Here is an 18,601-nt window from a genome sequence, read left to right on the forward strand (position 1 = left end):
TAATTAGTATCATGACCTTGTGAAGATTACTTGAATCCTCTGAGTCTCAGCTTACTCACTGGTAAAATTAGAGTAATAAAAATTCCTTCCTCAATGAGTTGTCCTGAAGATCACATTCCATATTCTACCTACCATGTATGAAGCTCTAATTATAATTTTGGCACTCTGATACGCACACACATGCACACACAAGAGTGTATATATATATGTACATATATATATATGTAATGGCATTCACTATTCAAAGCTATTTGGGGCAGTAAATATTATTTCTATGTTACAGATGAGGAAATCTAAACATCCAGAGTAACCTGTATACTTAACCTAAGTAACCTGTATACCTAAGTAACCTGTATACTTTAAGTAACTTGTATACTTAAAGTCATAGAGTCAACAATTATTAAAAGCAAGAGTTCCAAATAAGACCTTCTGGACTCAATGCCTGCATTAACTACTACATTATATTCCTTCCCAAACAGATGTAGAAGTCAAAATTTTGGGAAGCCATGCAATGGCACTTATTATCTTATTATCCTTGCAGATGCTATGTTTCAGAATGTACTAAAATAAAGCCACCAAGCAAAAGACTGGTAGAACAGAGTCCATTGTCTTCCTCCAGGTTTTTGTACATATGGCCTCATGCCCAACAAACAAAAAATAGCTAATTGGACAATTGTGTTTGGACATAGTTTACAATCTAATGTCAGCAAACCATAGCAGAGACCTTTGACAGATCATTAATAATTACAATCATGGGGCACCTGGGTGGCTCAGTGGGTTAAGCCTCTGCCTTAGGCTAAGGTCATGGTCTCAGGGTCTTGGGATCAAGCCCTGCATCAGGATCTCTGCTCAGCAGGGAACCTGCTTCCCCCTCCCACTCCCCTTCCACCTGCCTCTCTGCCTGCTTGTGATCTCTTTCTGTCAAACAAACAAACAAATAAAGCTTTAAAAATTTTGGGAAACCATAAGTGACTCTTAATCTCACAAAACAAACTGAGGGTTGCCGGGGGGAAGGGGTTGGGGAGAAGGGGGTGGGATTATGGACATTGGGGAGGGTATGTGATTTGGTGAGTGCTGTGAAGTGTGTAAATCCGGTGATTCACAGACCTGGGGATAAAAATATATGTATATAAAAAAAAAAAAAAAAAAAAAAAAAATTTTGGGAAAAAATTACAATGACACACTGCATTTTAAAACAAATTTTTATGTAGGTGACTCCAGTTCTGTAAATTCTATTGTGGTTAGAAGTAGGTCCCACTTGACAGGAATTTAAAGCTCTGAGGTGGTCACTGTACAGTTCGGCAACTATTTTCCAGTTCTCTCCCTTCTGGTCTTCAAGAGACAAGATAAGATCACACTGTAACCTCTATGGTTGAGCCGGGTCACTTCATGGTGAGGGAAAATGACAGTAGTGTCACTTCTGAGGGGAATGTATAATTGCTAAAAATGGAAATTCTCCAGAACACATCTTTACTTCGCCTTGACAATGAACAATATTCCAAAATGACTCGGCCCACTTGGGATGCATTGAAGGCACCATCTGCTGACAACCCAAAACTTTGTTTTTGAGTAAAAAACAAACATATTAAGTCACAGTAATCTTGAGGTTATATATTAGCACAGCATAACTAGGTCTCTCTGACTGATACAGGCTCATGGAACATAAATGACTTACCCAAGTTCACACAGCTAGAAAATGTCAATGCCCCTCTCCAAGTCTCATAAATGCTAAGGTCACTATTCCTCCCACCAGGTCCCAGTTTGCTTCCTGCGTTCATTGCTTCAAAAATAAACAGTATTTCCCCTAGGAGGCAGAATATAAACTTAAGTATGATCTGCCTAATCTGAGTCTAATATTCTTTATTTGGTGAAAAAAAAAAGTTTGACGTCTTTACTTATTTCATAAATAGGCCAAGTGGCCTATAGTTCATTTCTTCTACTGCTTGAAGTTGAGAATTCTAAATAACAGTCCCCACCTCTGGTTCAGGCAGGAAAATACTTCTCACCTCAAATAATCAATTTCTCGGTCAAATAATAAGTAGCAATTAAGTGACAAGAACCGCAACACCACCCAGGGTGTGACAGTGTGTTTTGAGAGCCTCTCAGAGCCAATACTGACTCTGGATGACCTCACAGGAAAGGTGGAGAAACCAAGCACTGGCATATAAACCTGACCCCTTTCCTAGGGTCTGGCTGACGTAGCTGGTGTGACAGCCCTGACAGCCTCTGCATCACAGCCATCTCTACCATGAAGACCATCGGGGGGCTCCTTCTGCTCTGCACAATGACTCATTTCTTCAGTAACCCAGGTGAGTTAAGGGCAGAGAGTGCCCGGTGTAGCCATTAAGCTTGTCTTCCCAAATAACCCCTTCTCAGCATTAGAGGGAAATGTCTGGTCATATGGACTTAAAGGGTACTGGCTTATAATACAATAAGCCCTGACCTAAGAAGGGGGACACTTATACATACCAACAGGTGCTGGAGAGTGTTGGGTCCAGTGTTTTCCCTTTCAAGGATTTTTATTCTCATCCATGGAGCCACAGATAAAAAAGAACTAATTTCTCCATAAGTCTACCATTCCATAAGGTCACTGGAAGTGGTTGTGTTATTAGATACTATTCCTCAGTGCAATGATATGGAAAAACTTGGATGTCTCCCCAAATTAATCCAGGAGAATCGAAATAAAACACAATTCTCCAAAGCCCAGGAGTCAACAATTAGACTTTTATATGGTGAAAATTATTTAAATAAATTAAGATTCTTATACCTTAAGGGCATTCCATCCTATTTCTTTGTATCAATTCAGAGGGGGAGAATTTCAAAGATGGTGGCACTTCAGGCTCTTAGGAGGGGTGCCTGCAATGCTGTCTATTGTTATCTGACTTTGAATCATTATCAAAGACATAAGCTCCAGAAAATGCCCCATAGTCAATAAAGGGAAGAAACAGGTTAAATTCACCTGCCCGAATAAAGGGCTTACCTTATTGACCATTTAGCTTCTTCTGCAAACAGCTAGAGTTTTATATAAGAACAGAATGTGTGCTGATGCAAATACAAAGTCTCAATCCATCAGCCCAAATTAACATTAATTAATGAGACTTCAAGACGTTGCTTCATTTTTCACCTTTCCATCTGTGACTCTCTTTCAGAAGCGGCTAGTCTGCCTTTAACAACAGTGAGTATATTGATTTAGATTTTAATTTCAATTCCTATTGACTGTCATTTAGTCAACAAATCTTTTTGAAATATATATGTAGAATTAATTCAGGGTGTTTGGGGAGGGGGCAAAGGAGGAGGTGGACACAGATTTAAAAATCTCCTCTATTTTCCAGAAGGCAGTTGAAGAAATAAGACATACATATAAGTAACTGTAGACCCAAAAAAACAAACAAACAAACAAACAAACAAACAAACAAAAAAAAAACCTCAAGTTAAAGGAGACAGAGATGACTTCCAGCTGAGAGGTTGGTAAAGTCTTCATGAAAAGGACAACAAGTGAGAGGCAGGACAGAGTTATCATGGTTAATTGCATGGACTCTGAATTTAAATCCCAGCCCCACCACCAACTAGCTTTTACATTATGCAACTTCTCTGTTTTTAAGCCTTAATTTCCCCCCTCTATAAATAGGTGTAATAGTAGAACCTGCCCTATTCAGTTGTTATGAAGATTAAACAAAGAAAATTCATGTATGATTTAAGCTTAAACCTAGCATGGAAGTGCTCAGGAATTATTAACAGAGTATGATAGTAGTGACAGAGGTGGGGACAGCAGTACTAGTATTCGTCATGGTCATGATATTATTAGTAGAAGTAGCCAGAGCGGCATCAGAATATCTCAGCTGGGACTCCTAGGATGGTATTTTGCTTCCTGCCCAACAGAGGCCAGCATAGACTAGGACATTCTCTTGTGCCCACAGCAGGTGGACTGCAGCATTTACAAGAAGTACCCAGTGGTGGCCATCCCCTGCCCCATCACATACCTGCCTGTTTGTGGTTCTGACTACATCACCTATGGGAATGAATGCCACCTATGCATTGAGAACTTGTGAGTACCTCATGGGAAGAAAAATAAGTTGTGGCCAGTGTCCTTCACTGAAAACCTCTCCTCTATGAGCCTGTTTCACTCTCCATAAGCTGTGCTTATTCCAGAAACAGCTGGGAGGGAAAGAAAGCTGTCTGTCTCACAGTCAGGCTAGGTTTGGGCTACCTGCTCTGCCAGCTTGAACTAGTTCCATCCATCACCCACCTGCCAATTCCTGTCTCAATTGAGGGAGTCCAGTAAGACAAGGAGCTCAGAGGTTCTAGAAAGGCAAGAGGACTAAGGGAATCATTTGGGGGTGGTCTCCTATCCCAAATTCAGCTTTTGGCTATTTTCGGTAGTGGAGTTCTCCACAGTATCTTGTTAGAAAGAAAGATCTTGAACTCCATACTAAATAATCACTGAAAACCACTATCCTACATGATTTCTAAGACACTTGTGGCCATACTGCTTGATTCTTAGACAAACTGTGGCTAGAGAGCCTTTATCCTTCTCACATTCCTAGGGGCTCTAAACAACTCTAGCTTCAGGGAGGAAGAAGAGAAGCCTACCCTGAATTTTTTTTTTTTCTTATCTAAAACGGGGGATGCAAGCTCTCAGTGCTTAGACCTGGGTTACATGGGCATGTTTTGCTAAAGTATTTTTGTTTGGTCTGTGCAGTATTTTTGAAAGCAACGTAACTAGGTAGTTATCACTTCTTTAATGCAGAACAAGCACCTTAGCATTTCTTACCTTACACTAAGTCCATTTTGTTCATTGTTAAGTTTCTTTTAGACCACTGGATTTTGGCTACCCATCTTTGGTCTTGTATTTTTCATCTTTGTGATTATCTAAACATGTTAGAATATCAGCTTAGGCCCTGAGCTCAGAAGGATATGTCTGCCTCTTTATTTCTATTCAGGAACAGGGAAAATTCACGAAAGGGAAGATGCTCTAACATGCGCACACATTGGGCCTTGGCCTAGAAGCTGGCTTGTGTTCAGGGACACTGAAGGGGACCTGTGGTAGACGTTCTCACGAATGCAGGACCCAGCTTCATCACAGGCCTTGCTGGCCAGGAAAGGCTGAGGGGCAGGCGGCGGACTGCTCCTCCTTTGTTACTATAAGGCATTGGTTAATGGGCCCAGGTTCTGGGATCCCTGGAGACAGTAGGTAGGGTAGAAGTATCACTGGACTAGGGAGACTCAGCTTCTGTCTCTGTCAGAAAGTGTCTGTGGCAAGGACCTTCCTTTTCAGGGATTTAGTTTCTTCATCTATAACATTAAGCTCTGCCTCATAATTTCTGTAGTTCTTTTTTGGCTCTGACATTATATAATATTTCCTCTTGTTTAATGAATCTTGTTATGTGTTTTCTCATAGGAAAAGTAATGGAAAAGTTCAGTTTCTTCATGAAGGAAGTTGTTAACTTCTCCACAGACATGGGTACAGAGCGATGATATCTTCACCATCATCATCATCCTTGGCTCTGACTGTCTCATCTTGGCCAGTGCTTTGGGCAGTGCTCTCTTTTTGGAGCGAAGAAAGTCATGGTCTTCCTCAAACTCATGCCTTACTGACTTCCAGGCTTCTTTTTGTACCTCAATAAAAGAATCTCCCCAGCGAGTTTATCTTGACTTCTGCTTGTATTTGTTACTTAGATCAGGATATAATATCTCAGTTGAAAAATAGAACCGAGAAACATATAAATCTTCTTTAGGAGAAAATTTTGTATGAAGAATACCAAGTGACTTCCAAGAGACACATACACACACGCACATACATACACATCAGTGAACACCTTACACTGTCCTGGAGTCTTTACTTTCCTTAATCAGTACCTGCCACTGGGAACTAGTCTATGGACCATACTGGTCCTTTATATTAGTCTCTTTTCCAAAGCTCCTTGGAGGGGCACTTCCTTCATTATAAGAAGTCAACCCTGGGGGTGCCTGGGTGGCTCAGTGGGTTAAAGCCTCTGCCTTTGGCTCAGGTCATCATTCCAGGGTCCTGGAATCAAGCCTGCATTAGGCTCTCTACTCAGCAGGGAGCCTGCTTCCCTGCCCCCTCCCTCTGCCTGCCTCTCTGCCTACATGTGATCTTTGTCAAATAAATAAAAAATAAATAAAATCTTTATAAAAAAAAAAAGAAGTCAACCCTGGAGGGAAGATTTTCCTGCCCATTTCTTTTCATGAGCATTCCATAATTTCTCTTTTCTTGTCTCTCATCTTGCTAACCTCCTGCTGTAGCCTTAACAGAACATCTCTGGCACTGACTACTGCAGGGTTGACCTAACACTTCCCTTCCATAACTGTAAAATGCAGATACCACTATGTACCAAGACAAAATTTAAATTATTGGCAAATTGTACATTTGTTTTAAATACAGAGGTCTATAATTCATTCTTAGTGATGAAGCTGGAGTTCCTTCTACAGAGGATGCTTATGTGACCACAACACATTGAGGAAGTCTTTAATGATAGACATATAGCTCACAAGAAACTAGTGATCCAGATTAGGCCTTGGTGTATTTTCATGGTCCTTACTTTCTCCTCCCCATGTTCACTTCTTCCCTCACTTGTTCCAGAACTATTCGTGGCCCAGAGATTGAAAAAGGATAGTCCTGTCCACCAACAGGCTGCCCTAAAGATACAAAGAGGTCTGTGGAAATCTTATCTCCTCATAGATTCAAGAAGACAGAAGGAGGTATGCCTGGGTGGCTCAGTCAGTTAAGTGTCTGCCTTTGGCTTAGGTCATGATCCCAGGGTCAATGTAGGATCAAGCCCTACATTGGACTTTCTGCTCAGCGGGGAGCCTGCTTCTCCTTCTCCCCCAACTTGTGATCTCTCTACTCTCTATATCAGGTAAATAAATAAAATCTTAAAAAAAAAAAAAAAGGAGAAGAAGAAGAAGAGAGAGGGAATCCATAGCTAGAGTAACTTCATAAAAGTGGTATAAAAACACTTATAAATAGTTGGATCATGGCTGCATTTATATTCTGCTGCTAAAGTGTTATATAATCATGTAAGAACAGACTCTGCCCCCATGATCATGACACACCTAACATGGTATGGATGATTGGGATAAAGTATGGGTCTGAATCAGAGTCAAATTCAAAGTCAAGTTCAAAGTCAAGGTCAAGCCAGAACACGGTCAACTATGGAAACTGTGAAGAAGAGCAAGGATAGGGAAGTATCTTAGACAAACAGAGCTGCTTAAGTAAAAGTAGCAGATATGGGGGAAGTTGTGATCTGGACGGTGAAGGGCTTGGATTTGTATGGTGATATGGACGGTGAAGGGCTTGGAATAGGTGGTCAAATGATCTTGCTGGCTTAGCCCTCTTGAGTTGCTTACCACCTTCAGTAGCTCTCACTTCCCGGTTGCAAGCTCTCTCCCCTACTGGTGTGATCCTCTCCTGAGTGTCTCATACCTGCTCATGTGTGTGGAGCCTCCCCTCGCCTGAGTTGCTCACAACGCCACAAGCTTCTCAGTTTGCTGTGTTCTTCTCATCATGCCAATTCCTCCCACCTTCTTAGATCTTCAGCTTCTCTTGTCTTTATTTTTCCTGGTCTTGATCTATCCCTCCACTTGACACTGTTTGCCCTGTCTTAAACAAACACCCGCATTTTCCCAGTGCTCTTCATTAATCTTTCTTATATATTTTCAGTTGTTTCTACCTTCTTAGGAACCTGATTTCCATATTGCTCCACTTGCCTCACCCCTTTTTCCTCTGCTGCCTTCAAACTTTTGGCTACCTCAGTCCTTCTCATTCTTCCTCTGACCTCACTCACATATCCTCAGCAGAACTGAATCCCCAGAAGCTCATTTCTTTGTACACAAAATCCCTCTTTCTCCTCATAGCTGGATTATGATAAAGACCATGGCATGGGCATACCCCTACACTGTGAGCTCATCCTCACCCCCATGTATGGTACAGATGGAAAAACCTACAAAAATCCCTGCTGACTGTGCATGAAGATCAACGGAACCATGGTGCAAAATGTGGGCAAAGTACACACCTATATAAGAATTCCCAGTCATCATGGATGAAAGAGGGCCAGTTAGCAGCCTCATTTTATGGACAGAAACTCTGAGGTATCTACATTGGATAGCTAGATATCCTCATTGCTCACATGGAAGATGAGGACAAGAACCCATATCTGCTATTCCTAATCCAGGGCCCAAAGAAGTATTTCCAGAATTTCATCCATCATATCTCAATACTCTCAGGAATCAAACTCCTTCTACTATGAAATGACCCAGTATATAACATCTATAAAACACTTATAGTTCACAAAAGTCTTTCATATTTATTGCCTCATTTAATCAGCCTAGCTTCTCAGGTGAGATAAAAAGTTCCCAAAGGGAAATGATGGGCAGAATTGCAGAACTATAAATTCTGCTGGCTCTGAGTCTAGCGAGCATTGATTCTACACAACACACTGCATAAAGACAATGAGGAGACATCTGGTTTCACTGCAGACCTGAACAGCCTCAGGTCTTGGTCCATATTGTATCCAAGGCAGGTAGGTACAAGCTGTTGATGACACTTCCCCTTTTCTTCCAACACTTACCACAACTCATTGCCTAGATTTCTGATCTTTCTAAAATTGGTCTAGATTTGGTCTCCAATTGATATAGTCCCAGAACCCTTTTAATATTTATAAATGATGTTTAAAAGTAGTTATTGTTCTTTAAATTTTGGAAACAACCTGTGGTTGAACTGTAGAAGAATGAATTATGGCATAAAGAACAGAATGTGCATATTTTTAACATCTGAAATGTAAAAGTAAACATAGAGGTGTAAAATGTTTAGAGAGAAAAGTTGACTGAGGGAAGTGTATGGAGGCAGGTAAGTTTCTTGTAGGGTTATAAGATGCTGCCTAAGGATGAGAATAATAGAAAGTGACTAAGATATATTATTTAAAGTTATAAAGGTAGTACACAGAATTTTTGAAAAATCATGATATACTCATCAAAATTTTGGAAGAACTAAAAGTGGGAAGATAATATAAATTAACGACTTTCCCCAAAATGGTAGTCTATTCTCATATGGTATCACTTACTTATGGAACATAAGGAATAACATGGAGGACATTAGGAGAAGGAAATGAAAATTGAAGGGGGTAAATTGGAGGGGGAGATGAACCATGACAGACTGTGGACTCCAAGAAACAAACTGAGGGTTTTAGAGTGGGAGTGAGGTGGGGTGCGGGAATGGGTGAGCCTGGTCGTGGGTATTAAGAAGGGCACGTATTGCATGGAGCACTGGGTGTTATATGTAAACAATGAACATTACATCAAAACTAATGATGTACTGTATGCTGACTAACATAACACAATGAAAATATTTTAAAAAATGGTGGCCAATCAACCAACCAATCAATAAATGGTAGAATCTTAAGTATACCACTGAGAATTATGATGGTAACAACCTTAGAAGAGAAATGATTAAAATCTGCTCCCACTGAAGCGATATTGGCAATGAAAGACTTTTGGTTTTCATTGTAAGCTTTTAATATCAATGGAAAACACAAAACATACAAACAATATATATATATATATATCTTACTATGTCGTATGTATTTCTTTCTTTTCTTTTTCTCTGCCAGGAAGAGTATATCTTTGCCCCAGGGAAGCTCTTAAACCACCATAAATGTAAATGTAAAGTAGGTGTATTTTTAAATTTTTACCTCTCTAAGTTTAGGACTTGGAGAAAAAAATGACTTTATTCAGTTTTACTCACTTAGCTATATACTGATCAGCACTTGCATCACTGAAGTCTCTGGCATATTCGTCATCATTGGCTTCATTATAAAATTCCACCAAGCAGCTCAGGGGAACACAACAAAACTTGGAACAGGAGACTTGTATGCTTATGCTAGTTTGGACATCACCAGGTGTGTGGCTGTAGGTTGGTCATTTATGTGTGCAATATCTCTTTCCTTATTGACAAAATCAAGAGAATAATAATCCCTAATTTAACCTGTGCATTGTGAGAGTCAGATGTGCATGTGAAAATGCTTTGTAAACTGTACAGTTCTATGGAAATGAAAGTGTTGGTTAAGATCTGTATGCCCATCCTTCTCCAACATTTACCCGGCCTGAACATATAGACTACATTCTTGGAAATATGTTTAGTATTTTAAAGTAAAGGCCCATGATCAGTAATTGCTGTGGAGTTTTTTTTCTTGGTTTGGGATATGGGAATATTTCCGTTCCTTAGAAACTGATATTAGAAAGTGAAAAGGCAAATGTACAATCTGAACATATAAGATTACATGAATTTACTTATATAGTTTGCCCCATTTGAACATGGCCTCACTTAATACCATGAGTAAAACTGTTATGAAAGATGAGATATTCAAATAATCTCAAGAGATCTTGTCACAAAATATTTACTAATTTTGAAAGGAGAAAGAGTAACAGTAGAGTGGAGAAACATTTTAGACACTAATGGGCACAGGTGATCAAAGTTAGCATAGTCAGTGATAGGGCAAATCAACATCATGGATATTATCGCAAAGTATACAGTATGAAGAATACAGAATAACTTCTGTATTTCCCTGCCAAAAATGTACAACCCAAATATAACTATTAGGAATCATGAGACAAACTCCAATTCAGAAACCTTCTATAAAATAACTCACCTACAACTTTGAAAAACCAAGAACGGGCCTTTTAAATATTCTGCTTTGAAAGGGACTAAAGAACATAATATTTTATGATCCTGAATGGATCTTTTGTTGTTGTCGTTGTTGCTGTTTGTTGAGAAATAGTTCACATACCATAAAATTCATGTTTTTGTTTTTTTAATTTTAAAAATTGAAGTGTAATTAACAAGCAGCATTGCATTAGTTACAAAAATTCTTGTTTTTAAAATGTAAAATTATAGTCTGCTCACAAAATTGTGCAACCAGCACCACTATTTGATTTTAATACTTTTCGTGACTCCAAAAAGAAACTCCAAACCAACTGGCAGTCACTCTCATTCCCGCATATTTCCAGCCCCTGGAGGCCAAGAATCTAATTTTTGCCTACGAATTTACTATTCTGGACATCATACATTAATAGAGTCATACACTATAGGTCTTTTGTGTCTGACTTCCTTCACTTAGCATAAGGTTTTCAAGGTTAACCCATGCTGTGGCATGTGTCAGTATTTTATCCCTTCCTGTAGCATAATAATATTCCATTCTACAGCTTTACTACGTTCAGTCATTTGTCCATTGATGGATACTTGGATTGTTTGCAATTTTAGTCCATTAAGAGTAAAGCCGACATGAATATTCATATACAAAGGTGTTGTTTTTTTTTTAATTTTTCTCTGTTTTTTTTTTTTTTTCAATTCTCTTGGATAAATACCTAGAAATAAAATTGTTGGGCAATGGGGTAACTCTACATTTAACTTTTTGAGAACCTACCAAACTGTTTCCAAAGCAGCTGCTATGACATTTTCCATTCCCATAAGCAATGTATGAGGGTTCCAATTTCTACACATCCTTGACAACATCTTGTTTTTTTTTAAGTGATCCTAATGAATGTAAAATGGTACTCATTTTGGCTTTCAATTGCATTTCCTTGATAACGAATGATGAAGAGCATATTTTGATATCTTTATTGGCCATTTGTATATCTTTTTTGGAAGAATGTTTATTCAACTCCATTGCTCAATTTTAAGTAGATAATTAGTCTGGTTATTTTTGAGCTGCATATATTTTGTTTAGCTTCATATATTCTGAATACTAGGCCTTCATCAGATCAATGATTTACAAATATTATCTTCTATTCTGTGGGCTGTCCTACTAAGTGCAAAATTTGGATTTTGATAAAATCCAATTTATTTTCCCTTTTGCTTATTATATTCTTAGTGTCATATCTAAGAAACCACTGCCCATTCCAAAGTCACAAAGACTTATGCCTATGTTTTCTTCTAAGACTACTATAGTTATAACTTTTACCTTTAAGTCTTTGATCATTTTGAGTTAATTTCTGTTAGAGTTTTTTTTATACAGTCTGATTAGATTGGATGTTTCTGTGATAAAGGCATTATTGACATAAATGGCAAAATGTGAATGGAGTCTTGAGGTGAAGAGTATGGGAGAATTTCTTTGTTCTAATCTTGCAACAATTATTTCAAAATAAAAAGTTAAAATTCAAAAATGTGTTCTAGTACCTGCAAAACAGGTACTACTGGTAAGTTGATGGACCTGTTCCTCCAAGAAAGCAGTGTCACAGAAGTGACTTCAGACTGGGAAGTAGCAAGAGAATATGGGAAGGATATGCCACACAAGCTGAATTCTTAAGTAAATTCTCAAATAAACCATAAGGCTCTGCCTACTTCCCCTCCCTCCACCAATACATACTGAAAATAGTTCAGAATTCAGTAGGAGGGGAAAAAAAAAAGAAAGAAACCCTTCAATTCATAGTGACATTTTAAGCTGCTGCTTCTGCTTCTCCTTCCCCTTCTTCTTCTTTGTCTTCTTCTCAGGAAGAAGTATAACTCAGGGCTGCCTAAAAGGTCTTGTGGTTTTGTTTTGTTTTAATTTTATTTATTTATTTGACAGAGATCACAAGTGGGCAGAGAGACAGGCAGAGAGAGAGAGGAAGGGAAGCAAGCTCCCTGCTGAGCAGAGAGCCAGGACCTGGGATCATGACCTGAGCCGAAGGTAGAGGCTTTAACCCACTGAGCCACCCAGGCACCCCAAAGGTCTTGCTTATTAGGAGGAAAGGACAATCATTGTGTTGAAAGACATTTCTGAAGAGCTCAAGGGACTTTGTGTCAAAGTTTTCCTGATTCCCAGATCCCGCAACATTTCCCCAGAGATGACCACTTAATCCATGCATGCACAGTGGCTCCTAAACTTTGGCCAGTCTTCCCCAGAAGCAGAAGAGGTCTTAGCAATTATAACCTCAGCCAGCCCAGCTCTCTGACACTCTCAGAGAGTCACCTTTGTAATGGTTCTCCTCTAATCTTATATCTAAAAATCTAGAAATTTAATTCTTCTTGGACTTCAATTCAGATGACTTCTCTTTATTCCCTGAACTAGAGAATCTCCTTCATGGCCCTGGAAGTCTGTGTGAACTTGCTCCTTCTTAATCACCCTCTTTTTCTTCTCTTCTCTTTTCTGCATTCACACTCTTATAACCAGCCAAGCCAAGGCTCTGATTCTTCCTCAAGTAGTGCTTGCCTCTGAACTGAACCCCTATGGATCCACCTCAAGTGCTGGAGTCACCACTTGAGGGTGGAATTTAGGAATTTCTCTCCTAGAATAGTGATCTTCAAATCATCCTGTGGACCCCTAGAGACTCCATGAGTGTGACTCAAGGGCCATTATGGGAAAGATGGGCACAAGGAAGCCAAGATGCCACAGTCCTTCTTCAAGGAATGGAGAACGTCTGTTATCTGTTCAGTGTACTGTGCTTCTATACAACATTTTCCAATTCCACTACATACTCTTGTGATCTTGGACAACTCGTTTATTTTCTCTGTGCCTCATTTCCTTTATTTGTAAAGTCTTGGTAGTAATAGTATTTGCCTAATATAGTTTTAAAATTTAAATAAGTTAATATTCATAGAACAATTTCAAAACTACCTGACACATAATTAGTGCTCAGTAAATATTATTACTGTTATTGCTATTGTCATTAAACAAAGTATTTTGCTGTTAGAAAAGTTTAAAAATGCAGATAGAGGTCGTTTTCAATTTCAATAAAGGAATCACCTCTGCAGGTCCTTGAGAAGTATTCATTTGACCTCCAAGGAGACACTTAAAAGGATCTCTCTACTTCTAGTCATTACCAAACTTTACTGATCATCACTAAGTTCCTTTTATGATGACATGCCAATATTTATCATTTCCAGTACAGCCACAAAGATACAACACTTCCTTATTTTAAGATAGTTCTCAAGGGCTTTCTGAGTCTTTTCTTAAGACCACTGTCACTGTCATTGTCTTTGCTATTCTGATCATTATCATCAAATACCAAAATTTGTTAAGAACTTACTATATGCCAGACCCTGGATAAGAACTTTACAAATACAATCTCATTTGAAACTTATAACAAGCTTATGATGATGGTGCCATTAACTTTATTTTGTAAGCTTGTTAAAATATTTGACACTTGTTAAAATGGTAAGGAAGCTGTCATTCAAAGTACAGTCTTGAATACTTCTATTGTAATTGGAGAGAGAGATTGGGCTCAAGTCTGCATAAAACATGGGGGATTTTTAGTCAAGGAGCAAGTTGAGGGGGTCAGTAGATTGGTGAGCTTGTCTGTTAAAAATGATTGTATTAGTGTAAAATGCCACTGATCTCATATGTAACTATGGCCCAGGGCAAAGTCAACATCTCATTCTTGAATCATCAAGCTGTGACTAGAGAATCATGGCCAAAGCTCTAGGGACAGTCCAGCCATTTCAGTCACTAAATCCATTACTGGCTAAGCTGGTCATATAGCTCTTTATTATTGCCCTTGAGAAGACCCTTCTCCCACAGGCCCTTGATAAAGAAGCTTCCACCAAAGATCTGGCAGGTAAATGAGGTGTGACTGCTCACCAGCTCTACTCACTATTCCATCTCCTCAAATTTAGGTACTTGGGAAAATTATTCCCCTGCTAAAGAGCATCAATCATTATTTTTCTGCTGAATCAAGAGTTGGGTGTCGGGGTGCCTGGGTGGCTCAGTTAAGCATCCTGATCTTGGGGTCATGTAATTGAGCCCTGTGATGGGCTCTGTGCTTGCTGTGGAGCCTGCTTGAGATTCTCTCTCTCTCTTTCCCTCTGCCTTTTTCTTCCCAGCACCCCAAAAGACTTGGATATTGATACCTTTTCTCTGTGCCCAGTCTGGAGTCTTATCTGGTCACATTTCCTATTTGGTATCAGAGGAAAGAGGGGAAACTGGAAATATGTCTGAACTTAGAAGGCTGCCACACCTGATGAGTGTTCCCGGAAGTAGTAAAAAGATGAATGTGTAGTAAAACCGGTGAAATTACTTAAGTTCTGTCACTTCACTTTTCTCATCTGTAAAACAAAGAAAATGGTAATAACTATCCAATAGATTTACTATGAAGACTCAATGGTATAACAGATGTGAAAGCACTCAAACTCTCAAGTATGTAAAAAAATAAGGAAATAACAGATTTATTGGGTTCTATTATCTATTAAAATGTCATGAACAAACTATCTGATTTCACAATAAAAGAATTCCCATACTAGCAAATGTTTCTGACCTCTTCCCATGATTCTGTTTCTGGAAATAGCTATTTCACAATTGAGTCAGGAACTCTTGACAATATATAAGGCAAGACCCAAGTGGGCCAAATAGACACCAGAAAGTCACTGGTTTTGCCACCATCTGACTGTGCTTGGCCACTTCAGCAGCATGAAAGCAACAGTCTGCCTTGCTCTTGGCTCTGGCACTTATGGCCATCTTCAGTAAGTATCTCCTTCATAACACCACCTCTGTCCTGATACCAACAGCTCATGTCATCTTCTGTTCACAGAATTCTGGGATATACAGAGCACATAGATAATAAGGGAAGCTTTTTGAAATGCATTTTTGTCTCTACCAATAAATCACTAAATGATACCACCTTTGGGGCTGAGTTGACCTAAATGGTCAGCTAAGGGCAAATTCTTATCCATTTAAATATTTATATTTGGTCAGTGTACATCCAGACTCTGCTTTGACTTGATATCTCTATTTATGGGTTTATGGGGACCCCATTTCTTTATAAAACTGTCCTATAAACTGAGAGTGGTAGAATGGGAGGTGGGTAGGGGGATGGGGTAACTGGGTGATGGGCATTAAGGAGGGCACATGATATAATGAGCACTGGCCATTATACACAACTGATGAATCACTAAACACTACATCTGAAACCAATAATGTATTATATGTTGGCTAATTGAATTTAAATTAAAAAAAAAAAAAAGCCTGTCCCATTCATTGTTTGGCAGCATGAGCTCTTATTATTTTTGCATTAAGTTGAAATTTGTTCCTAAGAATTTTCAACTGCTGGTCCAGCTTCTGCCATATCTGCCTCCTACACAATAGCAGACATTCCCTAGATATAAAACCACTTCTTTTTCCCAGTATTTTCTAAACTCTGATTATGAGGTAAGAAAGAACAAAATTTCTCATTATTATAGTAGTTTCTCCATGCTTTTGGCTATGCTCTAATCCTATCCAAAAAAGAAAAAAAAAAATCTATGCTGAGTTTCAATCTTTGATATTATATTGATACACAGTTCTGAAGAGAGTCTAATATTTTTGATAGGCTGAGAACTGAAACATGAGAGATCATTTTTCAACATGATTAGGTTCTTCCAGAGTTTAATTTGGTTTCTTTTGTCTTTATTTTTCTTATAGATGTAGAATGTGCCACACACCTTCAACAGGTCAGTACATACATCTTGATATAAAAGTTTTACTTTTATATTTTATGTAATTTTAAAGCCAGTAATCAACAAGGAAATATTTGCTACTATACACTAATTAAATTGCTACATGTTTGAAGATTTTTTAAGTATCAAAACTGATTTTGCTTTTAAAAATTCATTAAAAGATCTTTCTGAAATGGACGTAGTAGAACAAAGTGGTTAGGCACCTAACATCCGAATTACTATAAAGTCCTGGGTTTGAATTCCAGCTCCTTGATCGTGTGGCCATGGACAACAATACTTGCCTCATAAGCTTATTGTGAGGGTTAAAACCACAGTGTTTGAAGAGAGTTGAGCACTGTACTGGCACCAAAGAAGGACAAGTCATGACTCTTATAATGCTAAATGGATCACCGCCCTCTTTGTTCTTTATCTTAGGGAATGGATATTTTAATTTAACCTTCCCTTTATGACTCATATTAAGCAATAACTGTTGTTGAGAAAATCTAGGTGTGGTAGTAAAAACTTTAAACCGGGAGTCTAAGCTCAATCAATGGCTTTTCAGCAGTATGCCTGTGGGCCTCAGGCAGCTTCTTTCACTTCTTTGAGTCTTTCATTTTATGTATTAAAGAGAATAAGAGGGTTAAGAGTGTGAATTTTGGAGTCAGACAGTCCTGAATTCAAGCCATCCTTCACAATTAGTAGCTGCTTGAGAATGATAACAGTTAATGAATATGAAGTTTTGGTCATTTCTTGGTCACACTGTGAATGTGACTTAAGTCCTGACACTGGGGTTTGAGCAGGCAAGGAGAAGAAGTGATATCGTGCTGACATATACTCATCAAGGGGCACCGTCATTCCCATTCTCCAGTAGACTCCACTAGCCTCTGAGCGCTTTCTGCCATTTTATCATGTTTGCTAATCTTTGTATTGCCAGCCATCAGAGCAATCCTAAAACTTAGAAAGTATGTGGTGTATGGCAAACAAGGAATGAATAGATCAATTAATGGAACATAACTGAAAGGGAAGATGAATTTATCCTGAAGTTCCGGTGTATTTCAGGCTACCCAAGTGGAGACATTCAACAATTAGTAACATATCACATGTGGAACTCTGAAGCAGAAAAACAAACGTAAACTCTTCTGTACAGAGCTAAAATTTGAGTAGTCCTGAATGTAGAGCCAAGGGATAAAACTAATAGAGAGTATTTTTGTAGTATTTTCCATGTCATGAAGTGCTAAGCATTTTACATGTATCTTCTTGATTATTTATTTTTTACTTCAATCTTACAATGTAGTTATTATCACCCTTATTTTACAGGTAAAGAAACAAGGTTTAGAGAAGTAAAATGATGGTCTCAGGGTCATATAGTCATGATTTGAAATGTGACATGTTTGACTCTTGCTCTCTATACTCTTCAATTCGCTCATAGGTGAAAACCCCAGAAAACCTCTATCTTGGTGATTGCAGACGTGCTCCTGCAGGGGCCTTCATGTTGGCTTTCCTCCTGGCACTTACAACAGTGGTTCTCAACTACAGCAGTAAAATGCATGTGTCTGTCTATGCACTGAAGAAGTGTATAACACATGCTTTGTGACCAACAATTAATGGTAAAAGTTGCTAGTGATGTGCTAGCTCTTAAAACTATAGAAAGTATACCTATAATACATCTCATACTTGCATTCAGGTAGAACTTAAGTGAAAGAGAGAAATAGCAGGATGTGTAGAAAACTAACCCCATGGGAATGATTACATCTGGGACTCTGCCATGTATGTTTTTAAATTCACATTTTAATTTTTAGATAAATTATTTGGTTACAAGCTACCATAAAGAAGTTTATCACTCATGATTTTATACCTGACATAAGAAATCTCTATACTTGACATATCTCAAAGGGGCTGGATGAGGACAGACAATTAGAATAAGAAACTGGAAGCGCCTGGGGGGGTCAGTGGGTTAAGCGCCTCTGCCTTCAGATCAGGTCATGATCTCAGGGTCTTGGGATCAAGCCCCTCAGCAGCGAGCTTGCTTCTTCCCCTTCTCTCCGCCTGCCTCTCTGCCTACTTGTGATCTTTCTCTCTGTCAAATAAATAAATATTTAAAAAAAAAAAAGAATAAGAAACTGATGATTTGAAAGCCCTCTAAACTTGCTTGGGAAATCCTAAATTCTGGGAAAAAAGATTTGGTTCAAGGCTTTTAAT

The 18,601-nt window shown here is 38.7% G+C and overlaps 1 protein-coding gene across 1 annotated transcript; it reads left to right on the forward strand.

The window, feature by feature from the left end:
- Nucleotides 1–2,248: 2,248 nt before the first annotated feature.
- On the forward strand, nucleotides 2,249–5,515 carry SPINK7 (serine peptidase inhibitor Kazal type 7). The gene is given in 3 exon segments (XM_059173446.1): nucleotides 2,249–2,309; nucleotides 3,880–4,045; nucleotides 5,399–5,515. Coding segments are annotated over 3 exon segments (273 nt in total). The 3' UTR covers nucleotides 5,445–5,515.
- The last annotated feature ends 13,086 nt before the right edge of the window (nucleotides 5,516–18,601 follow it).

Source organism: Mustela lutreola, chromosome 5 (assembly GCF_030435805.1).
Source record: "Mustela lutreola isolate mMusLut2 chromosome 5, mMusLut2.pri, whole genome shotgun sequence".
NCBI lineage: Eukaryota > Metazoa > Chordata > Mammalia > Carnivora > Mustelidae > Mustela > Mustela lutreola.